Here is a 16,880-nt window from a genome sequence, read left to right as displayed (position 1 = left end):
AAGAAGCAACGCATAACTCTAGAAAGTGTTCCTGCTCTGGTCGTAGCAGTTTCGGCTCATCGGAGGAGATATCCTCGTTCGTCGGTGACACTGACGGCACTAACCTGAACGATGAGGGAGCGTCGGAAACCAATAAAGAACCACCAGGGGTTGACGGAAGCTTTGCCGCTGTGAGAGAGGTTAGGGGTAAACCACTTTTATCCGGTGGACAAACCCCCAACGGTCAGAATCCTGCTGATGAACCAGTGGATAATAACCCTGGAACTTGCTGCGCTGCCAACCATCAAGGCGCGTCAGTATCGGGAGCTCTAAATGGAAAGTTTTCAGAGGCAAGTCGCATTGTGGAGATAGCGGAGGATTGTGAGAAAAAGGAAATAGCCAGAGGGGTCAGGAAGTCAGATGTCGGGACGAGGGAGGAGTAGAACAAGGCAGAAGGTCCTCACCATTTGGATAAAGTTGACTATTTAGGAAGGGGCAGGCAATAGATGAGAGAGACTTCAGAGGGCCACAGCTGGCAACACCCTATGACTTGTGCAATACAAGTGTCACCCGAGGAGAGCAAGTTGGCCTTGACGAATGCAACGTCTCCCCCGCATCACGTGATGTTGATATTGGGCCTTTGAATGTGGGCTTATCTAATATCATTGAAACTAATGCTGATATATCACAATTCTGCCCTAGCCCAACTAAAAAGACGTTTGAAACCCCTGGAACATGGAAGGTGTACTCTAGAGGCAGGTGGTGCAAAAAGAAAATGTTTCTAAATAGTGTGGACCGGAATCTAGCGGAAGATAATGACACGAGTACCTTGGCTCCTCACGCTGCTGATACTGGACCTACGAACCTGGGCCTATCAAATTGCACAACTACAGTAACCCAGCAACCTAAAGTAGCATCAGATACTTCCTTGTCCCTATCTCGGATCACCTTCAGGAAGCTGAACACCATTGGAGCACGGTAAAGAAATTGGGGATGACCTGCGACCTGAATCATGACAGCATCATTGAAAGTTTCTGGGCCATGGAGAACAGAGACAAGAAAGAGGCAAAGAAGTTGGATAATAGGATACTTGCCTCATGAATATTCTCTCATTCAATGTAAGAGGACTCGGGAAGGGTGTTAAATGGAGTGCAATCAGGAGGCTGGTGAGGAAACACAATCTAGACCTATTGTGTCTTCAGGAGACGAAGAGAGATCGAATCGACAAACCACTTTGTCAAGCTCTATGGGGAGATGATGATGTAAACTGGGAATTGCATCCTGCAGAAAATACTGCAGGGGGCTTATTATGTATATGGTCTGACAAAAGATTTAAAGTCGAAAGAAAAGTAACAGGTAGGGGATTCATTATGTTGGAAGGCACATGGCTCAGCGAAGCCCAGAACGTGTGTATAATAAATGTCTATGCTCCCTGTGATTCTCAGAACAAAAGGCATCTCTGGGGGAATCCCTTAGGCAGCAAAAAATACTGCGCCCAAATGTCTTATGGTGTCTGATGGGTGACTTTAACAGTGTTAGAAACCCTTCAGAGAGGGTGGGCCTTTCTCTGAGAGGGGTGGATGATAGACTTATCAGCGAATTAAATGACTGGATAGCGGATCTTGAAGTCGAAGAGCCACCATGTGTGGGGAGAATACACCTGGTTTAGACCAAATGGTGTTGCCAGGAGTAAATTGGACAGAACATTCGTATCAGCTGAGTGGTTTTCCAAATGGCCAGCAAGCACACAATTTATTCTGGATAGGAACTTCTCTGATCACTGCCCTGTTCTGTTCACCTCCAAATGTGTGGATTGGGGACCCAAACCCTTCCGTGTTCTTGATTGCTGGCTCAAGGACTAGTCATTCTCGAAAATAGTTCATGATTTCTGGTCACAGATGCATCTAGGGGGGTGGGGAGGTTATGTTCTAAAAGAAAAGATCAAGCGGCTTAAAGTAAGGCTGAAATCCTGGAACAAGGAGCAGTTCGGCGACACATTTAAGAAGGTCCAGAACCTAGAGCTCGAATTGAATAAGCTGGAAAGTGATATTGCTGATAGGCAATTAACTGACCAAGAGAATATGCGAAGGAAACAGCTGCAACAGGACCTTTGGGCAGCAGCACAATCATATGAATCACTAGTGAGGCAGAAAGCAAGGTCAAAATGGATCAGAGAGGGGGATTGTAATTCCCGGTACTTCCACTTGGTGATTAACTCTAACCGTAGACACAATGCTGTCAACGGTTGACTATTGATGGCTCCTGGGTTGATGAACCAGCTAGAGTGAAAGAGGAGATTTATAGGTTCTTTCAGCAGAGATTCCAAGACCCCCTCCAGTGCAGACCACAACTGAATGGGATCAGCTTTAACACTGTCGGACAACAGGAATGTCAGCTACTGGTGGAAAGTTTCAAGGAGGAAGAAATAAGGAGGGCGGTTTGGGACTGTGGATGTGAGAAAAGTCCAGGCCCGGATGGACTTAATTTCAAATTTATCAAGCATTTCTGGCAACTTTTGAAACCGGACTTTCTCCGCTTCCTCGATGAATTCCATGCAAACGGGGTCTTCCCAAAGGGAAGTAATGCCTCTTTTATTTCCCTAGTCCCTAAGGTGCCCGAGCCTCAGAGCTTAAATGATTTTAGACCTATCTCTCTTATTGGCTGTGTCTAAGATTGTGTCTAAGCTGCTGTCAAATAGGCTGAAGAAAGTACTGCCAAGCATCATAGATGAAAGACAATCTGCTTTCACACAGGGTAGGCAGATGCTCCATAGTGTGATTACTGTTAATGAAGTGGTAGAGGAAGCAAAAAGGGGCCACAAACCGTGTTTGGTGTTCAAAGTTGATTTCGAAAGGGCTTATGATTCCGTTTCGTGGGATTACCTACTATATATGCTGCGCAGAATGGGTTTCTGCAACAAGTGGATCCAATGGATTCATGGCTGTCTCAAATCTGCTTCAATTTCGGTTTTGGTAAACGGAAGTCCTACCTCTGAATTTACTCCGCAAAGAGGTCTTCAACAAGGCGATCCACTAGCTCCTTTGTTGTTTAATATCGCAGTGGAAGGTCTAACTGGACTTATGAGAGAAGCAATCAATAAGAATCATTTCTCTGAATTTCTAGTAGGGAAAGACAGCGTCCCAGTCAGCATTCTTCAATATGCTGATGATACCATATTTTTTGGTGAGGCATCTCTGCAAAATGTCATCACCATCAAATCCATTCTGAGGGGATTCGAATTGGCGTCTGGTCTTAAAATCAATTTCGCGAAAAGCTGTTTTGGTGCAGTGGGAAAATCTGAACAATGGACGAGAGAGGTTGCTGAACTGTTGAACTGCAGAATTCTCCCCTTGCCTTTTAAATATTTGGGCATCCCCATTGGGGCAAACCCAAGGCGGAGTGAGCTGTGGGATCCGATAGTTAGGAAGTGCGAGAGGAAGTTAGCTAGATGGAAACAACGCCATCTATCCTTTGGGGGGAGAGTGACCCTAATTCAGTCTACCCTATCATCGATCCCCATTTATTTTCTCTCTTTTTTCAGGTTGCCCGGAAAAGTAGCGGATAAACTCATTGGAATCCAACGCAGGTTTTTATGGGGAGGAGGATCGGAGCAAAAGAAAATAGCTTGGGTTAAATGGGAAACTGTTTGCCTCCCAAAACAAAATGGGGGCCTGGGCATAAAAGACATAAGGACCTTCAACAAAGCTCTTCTTGGAAAGTGGAGATGGGATTTGTTTCACCAACACAAGGAGCTGTGGGCCAGAATACTTGCTTCTAAGTATGGTGGATGGAGATCATTGGTGGATGCTAAAAGAGTCAGCAACGAGTCAGTGTGGTGGCAGGATTTGCTGGTGGTGACCCATGACCAACAGTTCAATAATATACTTCAAGAGGGAACAATATGGAGGGTGGGGTGTAGGACAAAATCCGTTTATGGGAGGACTGCTGGACTGGCATTGGTCAACCACTAATGCTGAAATATCCCAGGCTATATCAGATTTCCCGCCAGCAACAAAAGTTAATTCTGCAAATGGGGAGCTTCACAGATTCAGCCTGGGAATGGAACCTTTCGTGGAGAAGGCCCCTATTTGACACCGAGGTAGCCTCGGCTGTTGGTTTCTTAGAAGACATATCTCACACCACACTCCAGCAACATGAAGCAGACAGCTGGATATGGAAACCTGAGTCCAATGGTTATTATTCTTCTAGGAGTGCCTACAGATTGCTGCAAGGGAACTCAGATGAGGGAAGCATGGATGATATATTCAAGGACTTATGGAAGCTGAAGATACCAACTAAAGCTTCAATCTTTGCTTGGAGTTTAATTCGAGATCGATTGCCGACTAAGTCTAATCTGCGGAGAAGGCAAATAGATATAAGTGACAGCCTCTGTCCTTTCTGCAGTATTAAGGAGGAAACTGCATCTCATCTCTTTTTTGACTGCAGCAAAACACAGCATCTTTGGTGGGAATCCCTATCATGGATAGGAACTTCGGGGGCATACCCTATAAATCCTAGGCACCACTTTTTGCAGCACAACAATGGGATGAATGGTGGGAAGAAATACAATAGATGGAAGTGTTGATGGGTTGCTCTAAATTGGTCCATTTGGCAGCATAGGAATAAGGTTATTTTTATGAATGCTCCATTCAATGGCAGTAAGTTGCTGGAAGATGCACTATTTTTGGCATGGACATGGTTCAGAGCAATGGAGGAAAACTTTACAATACATTTCAACTTTTGGTCTAGCAATCTTCCAGCTGGTTTTTTGTAAAGTAGGGAGACACCAGCTGTGGTTCTGTAATTTCAGTCGCTTTCTAGTAGGCTAGTAATCTCCTATCAGTCTGTATTCAGCCTGATATGAGGATTTACTAGCCTTACTTACATACTCTTGTATCTATAGTACCTCTGGTACTTCTTCATATATCAATATATATTATTTTTGCTGACCAAAAAAAAAAAAAAAAGCTTCTCTGCAGAAAGGACATCGCAGATCCTGCAGTTGCACATGTCTCCTATGCAGATTCATCCTTGTTGGTAGTCTGTCTTCTATTAGCCTGAAACAGACTATTTTATTTTTGAACATCTAAAACAGCAATATACCTAATATGGTGCTTCCAGGTGAGTTTTAAAGGTGATTTAGGGAATGTGGTATTTCTAGGTGAGTTTGTTGGGAAAATCAATCCAAATTTCCAGGGTTGAGAATTATGAGATGCATTTCAATTCGCAATAGGTAGTGAAATGTATGTTGACTCTTGGAGAACTCACTCCACTACCATAACAAGAGGGTAGGTGGCGAGGTGGGACAACTAAAGTCTTCTAGATCACATTTATGAAATGAGTGGAGGACTTTCACTCCAGCCCCCTTTGGTGCTTTATTGCTGCTATTTGACATGATTGATAACTGGTTATGTCAACATATCAAGACTTTCCTGCTAGTTGGTTAGCTACTTGGATCAAGTTGATACCATTGGACATTATAAAATATCAAAATTCCTGTAAAATCATTTATAGTGGTATATTTTAATTGTTTTTCGTAATATTTTCATAAGTTCTCCTCTACCATTTGGCCTATTTTTCTCACTGGAGCATCTCTGTTTTCTTATCATATGGCAAAACCTCCTTACACAAGTTTCCATCATCTTGTCTCCTGTAGTTCAACCCTAACTTTATCTTGAATACAATTATTCTTAATCTTACACTGTGTGTTCTCCCATCCACCTCTGAATTCTTGTCTTTGCCACACTCTGTTTTTGTTCTAGCTGGCACTTCACTGCCCATTGTCCAATATTCATTGCCATAGTTTATTGCTCTGTTGATATAGCAGAGAGGTAGAATTTCTAGAATTTGGTAGACACTTCTCAATCACAACTCATACCTGAGACTTGAAAATTTTCACATTCTGTATCCTGTAATTCAACCCCAACTTTCTCTTGAATACAATCATTCCTAATCTTATAGTATGTTCAGTCATCCACCTCTTCACTGCCCATTGCCCAATAGCCATTGCTGTAATTTATTGCTGCTCATATATATTGGAGTAATGTACAGAAGAGTTGCATTATTCAACTGCACTCTTAGTTAAAGGGAGCTAGTTAGAAGTTTGTTACAGACAGTTGCATTAACTAATCTATATATACCTCATTGTAACACAAAGTTCAGTGGCCAAATATATTTTTTCTTTCTTGATTCTGAAGTTTCTCTTTCTCTCAGATTCTCTCTTTATCTGCTTTTATGATACTTTAGAACTCTATTAATATAGCAGTGATGTAGAAATTTCTTGAATTTGGTAGACACTTCTCAATCACAACTCATACCCGAGACTTGAAATTTTACAATGTAGTACTGTAAGAAAGTGACAATTTTCACCTTTTTTGTGTAACATGAATTGTAGGATTTAATTTCTTTATATTTAGCTCTGTGGCTTCCAATATTATTATATTACTCAGAAATAATTTATTGTTGCAGCTCAAAACATTTTGTTTATTTGCTTCAAACAGTCTCTTGATATTTTGTTAAGTTGCTTGCTTGTATTTACTGTCTGAATGAAAAATTTAAGCAGTTTTATTTTTATTGAGCTTGATGCACAAACTAATTTACTTTTTAATCGTACATGGTTATTTCAGGATGCTAAGAAAGGTGTCCTATTTATTGATTTTCCTCCTGTCCTTCAACTCCAGCTAAAAAGATTTGAATATGACTTTATGCGGGATACTATGGTTAAGGTTGGCTGTCCAATGGATAAATTTCTTTATGCCTTATCTTGATATTTGTTTGACAGTTAGTACCTATCTATTTAGGTTGTAGAAATTTTACCACTTGATGTGTTGAAATAGAGCTTCAATTAGTCAAACTTTTGTAAGGAGTATGGTGTATCTGGTGTGCTTCAGCTCTACTATAAAAGGATGATGAAGATTATTATAAGTCATGCTTGACAATGTATAGTGCTACTCATTGTTGATTGCTAGTAGTGGTTCTTTCATGGTATTTTTACTGTTGCTGTTTTATTCTTGCAATAAAGTGATTTGGCGTTTATATTTTATTTCGAAGGCAACTTGAACTAAACTGGTTGGTGGTATTACAAAGAAGTGGCTTGTTGAGTGCTCAAGTTAGTTTTGGTGGAATTTAAAGGATAATGCTTTATGGAATTGAAATACACAGTGGACCCTAAGCCATTGTTTGTTAATATTTACTTATTTGAAAATTGTTTTTTATTAGTGCTGCTGGCAGGGGATGGGGGTTGTATGAATGAGTATTTACTTATTTGAGATTGTTACAAAGAAGGAAGATTTTCTGTCAGAGTGAGCATGGGGATTAACTATTATCATAAGTGTCTATGTTTCTGGCAATTTTCATTCACATTTGATAGATCCCACTTTTTCGATACATGAAAGATTAATTTTTTCTGCGATATCACTATATAGATTAATGACCGTTATGAGTTTCCCTTACAACTTGATCTTGATCGTGAGGATGGGAAATATCTATCACCTGATGCTGATAGGAGTGTCCGCAATCTTTACACACTTCACAGGTAATGTTATGGTAGTACCTGTAGTATTTGTTAGCACAGATTGCATGGGATACTTTATAGTCTGTTTATTTACTTTACGAGCATACATAACTGGTTATTTTGTGGTGTTATGCATGCGGTTGATGATTGTGTGTGCGATTCCCAGTTTTGTCTTTGGTTTATTTAGAGTATGATATGATTTGCTGAGCCTTGCATAGTTCTCCCCATGTGCAATTAGTTAGTTCATTTTATGTCTGAATGAAATAATTTGTTAATATACATTGGTCATCTTTTATCATTGAATGATTTCATTTTATATATGGTTTCCATGAATGTTGCTACTTAGAACATGTGAAAGTGGCTGGTATAAGCTTCATATCCAATATTATTTTATTGACCATAATTGGGGTTGTTTTTGTGATGCTTGCTATTGGAGCATGTAATTGCATAATTGTGAAAACAGTTTTCTATCATGTTTGTAAGGGCTGTTAGCTTTTGCTAACAGCACCCATCTAGTGTTAGTCGGCAGTATAGAAATTATAAGGGCTGTTAGTTTCCACTAACGGCACCTCCTAAAATTGAGCTTGTGTGTATGATATGGTCTTAGCAAAGGAAAACAGGCACACCCAAAGGCTTTAAGAAAGTGATAATCAGGCTCTTTATTGAACAAGGTAACAAAAGGAACAACAAATTTAAGAGTAGTAGTAGGTAGCCTATTTATTAGGTAAACGGCTGTAGTAAAGGCATAATCCCAAAACGTGGTCAAGAAGCGTGATGCAGCAAAGTCAAACCCAAATCAACTATGTGTCTGTGTTTTCTCTCAACCTCACCATTTTGATGATGAGTGTGAGGACGGATTAGTCTATGAGAGATGCCAAAGGAAGCTAGGAGATTAGAGAAAGGTCTGTATTCACCTCCCCAGTCTGACTAAATACTCTTGATCTTAGTATTAAGCTGAATTCAACCATGGACTTGAAGTTTTGGAAAACAGAGATGGTTTCAGCCTTGGACTTTATAGGAACAATCCATGTGTACCTAGAGAAAGCATCAATGAAGGAAGCGTAATATGTATAACCAGCATATGAGGTAACATGTGAAGGTCCCCACAAGTCAGCGAAAATAAGTTCTAAAGGTGATGAATACACAGAAGTAGAACTGTGAGAAGGTAATCTATGAGATTTACCCATACAACAAGAAGAACAAAATTATGTGAAGCTTTTATTCAAATGGGAAATGTTACAATGATTAAGAATAATTTTCATAACATGATCATGGGATGCCCTAACCTAGCATGCCAGAGATTAGTAACATTGGAAGAAGAAACAACAGATTTTGAGCCTATGCTAGAGCTATTATTGACAGTAGCAGTTGAATAAGAGAAGTGAACATTTGTAACAGGGGCAGAAGTAGACATCAGCAGGAAAGGATTGCCTAGAAGTTGGAGATTGTGAAACGAATAAAGGCCATCAGCACCCACAACTCCTTGAAGGAGGACCTTATGTGTCTCCTGAGATTTCACAAGACAGATATGAGGATGAAATTCAAAAAACACAAAATTATCTTTGGCAAACTGACTTACACTCAACACATTTTTCGAAATAGAAGGAAAATGTAACAATTTGTGAAGTTTAAAGGTTATACCAGTGTCATTAGGAGAAAGAAAGGTGGAGGAACCAGTTTTAGAGATACTTAAACCTTCACCATTGCCTATGAAGATCTGATCAGGTCCATCAAAATGAGTGAACTGCTTAATATTTTGAGAATCACCAATAACATGAAAACTGGCTCAGGAGGGAAGGTGTTTTCAAGGTGGGGTAAAGTGGAAGGTTGAGAGTGGAGATAAAGTGAGATTTTGGGAGGTCTGATGGAATGTAGATGGCGTGCCACTGAAGGCGAAATACCCCAGGCTATACCTTATATCTGACCAGCAGAATCGGTATATACAGCAATGGGGATGAGCTCAGACACAGGATGGGATTGGAGACTGAAATGGAGGCGCTTATTCTTTGATACTGAAATAGATATGGTTGCCAAGTTTATGTAGGATATAGAAGGGCTTTCAATCTGTCCATACAGACGTGATTCCATACACACCATGTTAGGGACACCCACCAAATGAGCCATCTCTGTGATTTGATACCAAGAGAGGTACTGCAGAATGAGTGCTGCATGAAGTGCTGTCTCGGATTCTGCAAAAACACTCCCACCATGTTTATCTAAGATAAGCATTCCCACCAGAGCGGCATAACTTTGTGGCAGCTGAAGAACAGATGGGCTGCCTCCTCATCCTTTTCCCTACGTAATGGGCATAATTTGTCAGTGATGTCCACATTCCTTCTAGACAAATTAGATTTAGTGGGCAGTCTATCACATATTAATCTCCAAGCGAAAAATGCTGCTTTACTTGGTATTTTTAGCTTCCATACGTCTTGAAATACCCCATCTATGTTCTCATCGCTTGATTCCCTGTCAAGCAGTTGATATGCACTGCTTACAGTTAATATTTGTGAGAGTAATGTGGTAGTAAAAATGAGAATGTTAAGATGGATTTTTGACCATACAAGAAAGAACAAGATACAAAATGATTGTATGTGAGTAGATATTGGTGAGGCTATTGAGGAAAGATTGTTTGGAAATTGGTTAAAATGGTTTGGATGTAGGCTTAAGAAGGTTACTAGAAGCACCAATGAGGAGAGTATAGTGCCTGATCTTTAGCCTTGTTAGAATGGGTAAATGGAGACTAAGAAAGACTTCAGAGGAAATTGTAAAAGAGATCTCATGGTAAATAATATTCCCAAGAATTTGGTTTTTAACCAACCCTAATGACATTATGTGATGAATGTAGCCGACTTTACCTTGTGGGATAATGCCTCACCTAGTGTTTAATTTGGTTTGTGTTGGATTGCCTGCAGTTGCTTTTTTAATTGCACAAAATCATCACCCTTAATTTTATAATTAAAAATTTAAAGAATATAAGAAAAAATTATACAAACCATTTGATTGCCACTGCACCACTCTACAGTTGCTTTTCAACTGCAGGGAATCCTAAAAAGAACTATTGCTTTTCTTTTCTTAAACTTTTGTGAAGAGAGAAAGAATAGCATTGATCTCACATGACTATTTTTTTTCTCATCCATCTCTTTAGTATCCCAGACGAAAGAAGATGGCATCACAATGTGTTTTCTTTCTTAGCTAATTCTTTCATGGTCATGGAAATGGGAATGTTGGTGGAATTTTTATTTTTTTTTGCTCAGCATGTTGGTGGAATAAAATCCACAAGATGGAAATGCTGGTGGGTTGCTTTAACATGGACCATATGGCAGCAAAGAAATAGGATAGTTTTCCAAAATGACACCTTCAATGGAAGCAAAGTGTTGGATGATGCAGTACTCCTAATTTGGACATGGCTCAAATCTATGGAGAAAGATTTTGCACTAGACTTTAACCAATGGTCCACTAATCTAAGAGCAGGTTTTTGTATTTAGGATGGGATAGTAGGTGCTGGATATTTGTAATATGTTATTGTGAGACTAGTGTGGTTCCTTGTAACAAACAAAGGAACCAGCTGGCTACATAATCCTCATTATGTATCTTTAGTACCACTGGTACTCCTCATATATAAAATATCTATTTTTGCTGAGCAAAAAAATAAAAATAAAAAAAAATAGGGAAGTTATGCGAATTGATATCATTGGCTGAATCATGTAATTGGTGTATGCAGTTACCTTCAAGACTATTTTTCTCTTTATCCATTCTAATGAAGGAATTGCTATCCAATTTGTTTTATGCATATTTAATCTATGAAGTTCTGCTTAACATACTTTAAAATTTTTCTCCAGTGTTTTGGTTCACAGTGGAGGTGTGCATGGTGGACATTATTATGCTTTTATCAGGCCAACCCTCTCTGAACAGTGGTATGTGTAATAGTGTTGGGAGATCTCTGCTGCTCATTGCCTGTTGATCTAGCATGTATTTTTACATTTATGTGATGCAAACATGAGACATAAATATCTAGATATGAAGAACAATAACTTGCTGTTGGGAATATGGTGTGAACAGAGATTTTTTTACAAGCATCATTTTGTTTATTGGGAAGGAGTTCTAGCAGGTGTTGTATAGGGATAGACAAAATGACACAATAAATATCTAGATATGCAGAACAATAGCTTGCTGTTGGGAATACAGTGTGATCACAGATTATTTTACAACTTACAAACATCTTTGTGTTTATTGGGAAGGAATTCTGGCAGGTTTTTTTTTTTTGTAGGATAGACAAGTGATCCTTAATCATTTTAGCTAACATGTAGATGTTAGATGCATAATCATTTTAGCTACTGGAAAACCTAAAATATAAGCCACCATAAGGTCGTGATGGTAGAAACAGATTCAACTGTTTGTGTTGTCATGCAGAGTTAAAATTAATTATCAATAAGGATATGACTTTTATCGGAGTTTCAGATAAAGGCCTTGTATGATGCAAAATTCAATTTTAAAACAACAAGCCTTTATTCTTTGCATGATAATTTACAAATTTACAGATCTCACTCTTTTCACCTAATTAATTATTGGGTCTCCTTCCAAGAGAAAGAGTTATCTTGTTAAACTAAAATTATTGCAACTCTTTCAAATCCTCACAGGAGAAAGAAAGAGTTTCTTGTTAATATATAACATTTATTGACTAAAAAAAATTTGTAAAGTAATTAAGGGTTTTTTAAAAAGAAATTTGATGCTAGAGACAATTTGGATTATAAAAGGGACAAAGAAAATTTCTCAAAAAGGTTATTATTTAAAGGGATGGAGGTAGTATGAGATTAGTTGCATGGAGTATGCTGTATATAATATTTGAAACCAGACTGTTGGAGTGCTAGATAATTTAAAGGATTCTGTTCTTTGGTACTTATTTGTTTGATTTAGTGACTGTAATTGCAGTAGTTATTGTGCATGAATGACTTCAATATGCAACTGGGAGTCACTTTACCTTCTTTTCACTGTTTTTAATTCCCTTTTGGCCCGTGTCCCTGCCATTCACTATTTGTGAATATCTGACTGGCACTCAGGTACAAATTTGATGATGAGAGGGTGACAAAAGAAGATAATAAAAGAGCATTGGAGGAGCAATATGGTGGTGAGGAAGAGGTAATTGTTTTATTGCCATTGACCATGCCATTTTTTCCTTTTGAATATGTCTTTTGATGACTGAATCTTGTGTTTAAACAGTTACCACAGACAAATCCTGGATTCAACAACACTCCATTTAAGTTCACCAAGTACTCAAATGCTTATATGCTTGTGTATATACGTGAAAGTGACAAGGACAAAATCATATGCAATGTGGATGAGAAAGACATTGCAGCACATTTAAGGGTAAGCATCTGTTCTTATTTACATTTAGGACTCCGAAAGATGCAAGCCCAGTTGAATACAAACATGTTTTTTAGAATATGGGTTTGGTGCTAACTCAACCCCAAAGCTAGCTCATAGAGTGAGGGTTACCCCCCACTTATATATTCTGTCTTTGCCATATATCTAGTCAATGTGGGACTTGGGTTTTCCCAGTACACTCCCTCACGCTCAATACTTTTGGGTTTGTTGTGTAAATAATATGGTGGGTGACCCATTTAATAGATCTAGGATAGGCTCTGATACCATCTTAGAATGTGGGTTTTGGATCGAACTCAACCCCAAAAGCTAGTACATAGGGTAAGGGTTGCCTCCCACTTATATGTTCTATCTTGGCCTTATATCTATCCAATGTGGGACTTGGATTTTTCCCAATAACGTTTTATGTTTTGTCATTTGCTTTAACTTTGAAACAAATTTAGATGGCTGTTTTATTTGAGAATAGGTCTAAGAACGGTGCTGATGACACACTGAATTTGTTTTCTAATGAAAAGCTGCTGGCTGTGTGAATGCATTGGGCCAAAATTAAGTCAAGTTCAATTTTCTGCTGTCCTCTACTTTTTTATTATTGTATTATTTCTGTTACTTCATTGAAATCGGGCATGATTTTGGTGCTCTGAAATAATGCAGGAGAGGTTGAAGAAAGAACAAGAAGAGAAAGAGCACAAAAAGAAAGAAAAGGCAGAAGCTCACCTTTATACTATTATAAAGGTTCTTAGTTTTGGATCTTGATTTCTTAAAGAATCAATTGAATATTGTTTGTCTTGCAGTTTTACCTAGGTTGTGAATTTAGCAATCAAATCATGTTTGTTATCACTGATAGCATGATATTCTTAGGTGGCAAGAGATGAAGAACTTAAAGAGCAGATTGGAAAGGATATATACTTTGATCTTGTAGACCATGACAAAGTGAGAAGTTTCAGAGTCCAAAAGCAGACATCTTTTAACCTTTTCAAGGTATCTTCTTCAGTCATGTTCTTTTGCTTGGTGGTGTGGTCTTGATACTGCATTTTTTTATAAAAGAAATCAGAGTGGAGGGCACATTGTTATTCTGACTAAAAGTGCCATAAAACATTCAGTTATGCTATTGAGATAAGTAATATAAAATAATCAAATACAGAGGACAATTAATGCCGCTGCCTGAAAATGCATAGGTATTGATTGATGAACAAATCTTGGCTTGACTCTTTATAATATTACTTTTTGCTTTTTTTTGTGTGTGTTGGGGGTGGGGGAGGGGCATTGTCATATACTTTCATCACATCATATAAGGCATTCCGTAGCCTATGTAGGTATTGATTGATGAAATAGATGCTTCTTGCCAATCTTTAATTATATCCAAAAAATGATATTTCTGCTTCATATATATAGAGCATTTTGTTGATTGATGGTTCAACATCTTAGTATTAGGTTTTGATTTTGATCATTTTACATGCCAAAACACATTTTAATAGCTGTTGTGTTGTATTGCTTGTTTTAGAAATTAGAACTAGGCATGTGTGCTATAGAGCTAGTAATCTGCCTGGACCAACTCATTTCATTCAACTAAATACTCCAAATTCTGATGGCCGTTTTGATTTTGATGCCTGTTTGCATATTCTGTAAATTGTAATATACAGGAAGAGGTTGCAAAAGAGTATGGCATACCTGTTCAATTTCAGCGCTATTGGCTATGGGCAAAGCGGCAAAACCATACCTATCGTCCTAATAGACCATTGACACATATTGAAGAAGCACAATCTGTAAATTCTCATCCTTGCTTTGAGATTTTCAATTTATTTTCTGCATTTCTTTTTGACTCTTTTCTTGATTCAATATGGAGATGTTCTGTATGATTATAATAAGCTCCTTCAACCTTGTTATGTTTTTTGTAGTATAGCTTTGTTTCATCTTATGAAAGCTTGTTAATTACGTGATTGTGGCTTGTTATATATTTATTCCATTTAGTGGGCTGGTCATATGGTGCATTCTCCGTTGGTTTATTTTTGTTTTTGTCGGAAAGTCCGCCTTAATTGTGCCTCCCTAGCCTGCCTTAGTTGCGGCCTCTTTGGGGGTTGCCTTAATTGCAGCCTTAAAAGTATGAGGATTAGTTGAGGAAGGATGAGGATCACGAGGAGAAGCTTCAGGTACTGGAGATCCAATTTGCCTTGTCCTGTGTTGATCTGTAATCAGAGGTGGAGAGGCAACTTTAGGTGAATTTGGTGGGGAAGATGGGACAACACTGACATTTTGGTTTGAGTTACCTAGAGGACAAGGAGAAGGAATAGGAAGAACTTCCTGGAGAGAAGAGGTATGGTCTATGGAGGGTGAGAAGAAGGATGTGTCTCAAAGAAGGTTACATCTCCAGACATGTAATATCGTCTTGTGGTTGGAGAGTAACACTTGTAACCTTTTTGAAGACGAGAATAACCCAAGAAGACACATTTGACTGACCTAGCAGAAAGTTTGTCTAAACCAAGAGACAAATCATGGACAAAACAGGTGCAACCAAACACTTTAGGAGAAACATGAAATAGTGGATCATGAGGGAAGACAATTGAGTGAGGGATTTGGTTTTCAAGGGAAGAAGAGGGCATCCTATTAATTAGGAAACAAGCAGTAAGCACTGCATCTCCCCAATGATGTGTAGGAACATTAGAATTTAGCATTAGGGAACATGCAGTTTCAAGAAGATGACGATTCTTCCTTTCTGCTATACCATTTTGTTGTGGTGTGTGAGGACATGTGGACTGATGCAGAATACCTTTGGAAGACAAAAAAGAAGATAGATCATGAGAGAAATACTCTTTAGCATTATCACTTCTGAAAATTTTAAATGTTTTTCAAATTGATTCTTAATCTCATTGTAGAATGACATTAATATAAGCAAAAGTTCAGATCTGTCTTTCATTAAATAAACCCAAGTACATTTGGAGAATTCATCAATGAAGGTTACAAAATATCGAAAACCAAAAAATGTAACACGACTTGGTCCCCAAATATCAGAATGAATAGTAGAGAAAGTCGAGTTACATCTTTGTACAGTTTGAGGAAATGATGGCCTGACATGTTTTCCTAGTTGACAAGACTCACACTTTAAGACTCGAAGATTCTTAAGACTAGGAACCATCATCTTCAGTTTTGGTAAACTTGGGTGACCCAGACGATCATGCAAAAGTTTGGGTTTTGAGATTGCAAAATAGGACCCAGGTGGACTAGATTCCAAGTAGTAAAGTCTTTGTGATTCATGTCCTTCTCCAATTAGTCGACCCGTCCCATGTTCCTGAATAACAAAAGAATTAGCAGTAAAGGTTACTGAACAATTTAACGAACGAGTTAACTGACTTAATGAGATTAGATTATAGGGACACTGAGGAATAAATAATACAAAATTTAATTTCAAAGAGGGAGACAATGAAACTTGACCACTTCCTTGAGACGCAACCTTGGAGTCATTAGCTACAGTAACAAGGTGAGGAATTTTTGGAAAGGAAAAGGATGAAAAAGAGGACTTACTACCAGAAATATGATCAAAGGCACCTGAGTCGAGTATCCAAGGACTAGAACCTTCAATGGATTGAGAGATACATGCTGTTGAAAAACATGGTACAAATGAGGATTGAGCTTGGTTGCTGGATTTCTTGGTTTTAAGCTTCAAATACCCCTGATACTTCTCATCAGAGAATCTAGACTCTGCTTTCTCTGATCTAGAAACCTGTGCAACCTTGTCAGGAAAGCCATGCAACGAATATCAATTCTCTTGGGTGTGACCCATCCTCTTGCAGTAGGTGTAATGAGGACATTCACCTCTTCCACTGCGACCTCCTCTATTGTTGCGGCCGCCTCTTTTACCACGAGATGCAACCATGACTGACGTCTCCACACCATCAGCAGGATTTTCATCCTTAAATACACGAGGCATGCGGAGAAGTCTAGTGATGAGGGAATCCATTGATGGAATCTGGTCCCCAGCAAGTACTTGATCACGCACATGATCAAAGTCTGAATG

The 16,880-nt window shown here is 38.7% G+C and overlaps 1 protein-coding gene across 2 annotated transcripts in view; it reads left to right on the top strand.

The window, feature by feature from the left end:
- LOC114403020 (ubiquitin carboxyl-terminal hydrolase 12-like) overlaps positions 1 to 16,880 on the top strand; it is a 45,286-nt gene that overhangs the window by 14,682 nt on the left and 13,724 nt on the right. For both annotated transcript variants that reach the window (XM_028365731.1, XM_028365730.1), the window contains exons 9-16: positions 6,606 to 6,704; positions 7,404 to 7,513; positions 11,332 to 11,406; positions 12,550 to 12,628; positions 12,710 to 12,856; positions 13,523 to 13,603; positions 13,730 to 13,849; positions 14,512 to 14,634. In XM_028365731.1, the coding sequence (XP_028221532.1) occupies positions 6,606 to 6,704; positions 7,404 to 7,513; positions 11,332 to 11,406; positions 12,550 to 12,628; positions 12,710 to 12,856; positions 13,523 to 13,603; positions 13,730 to 13,849; positions 14,512 to 14,634 (834 nt within the window). The remainder of the gene's footprint in view (positions 1 to 6,605; positions 6,705 to 7,403; positions 7,514 to 11,331; positions 11,407 to 12,549; positions 12,629 to 12,709; positions 12,857 to 13,522; positions 13,604 to 13,729; positions 13,850 to 14,511; positions 14,635 to 16,880) is intronic.

Source organism: Glycine soja, chromosome 20, assembly GCF_004193775.1.
Source record: "Glycine soja cultivar W05 chromosome 20, ASM419377v2, whole genome shotgun sequence".
NCBI lineage: Eukaryota > Viridiplantae > Streptophyta > Magnoliopsida > Fabales > Fabaceae > Glycine > Glycine soja.
This window is presented reverse-complemented; position numbering and strand designations above follow the sequence as displayed.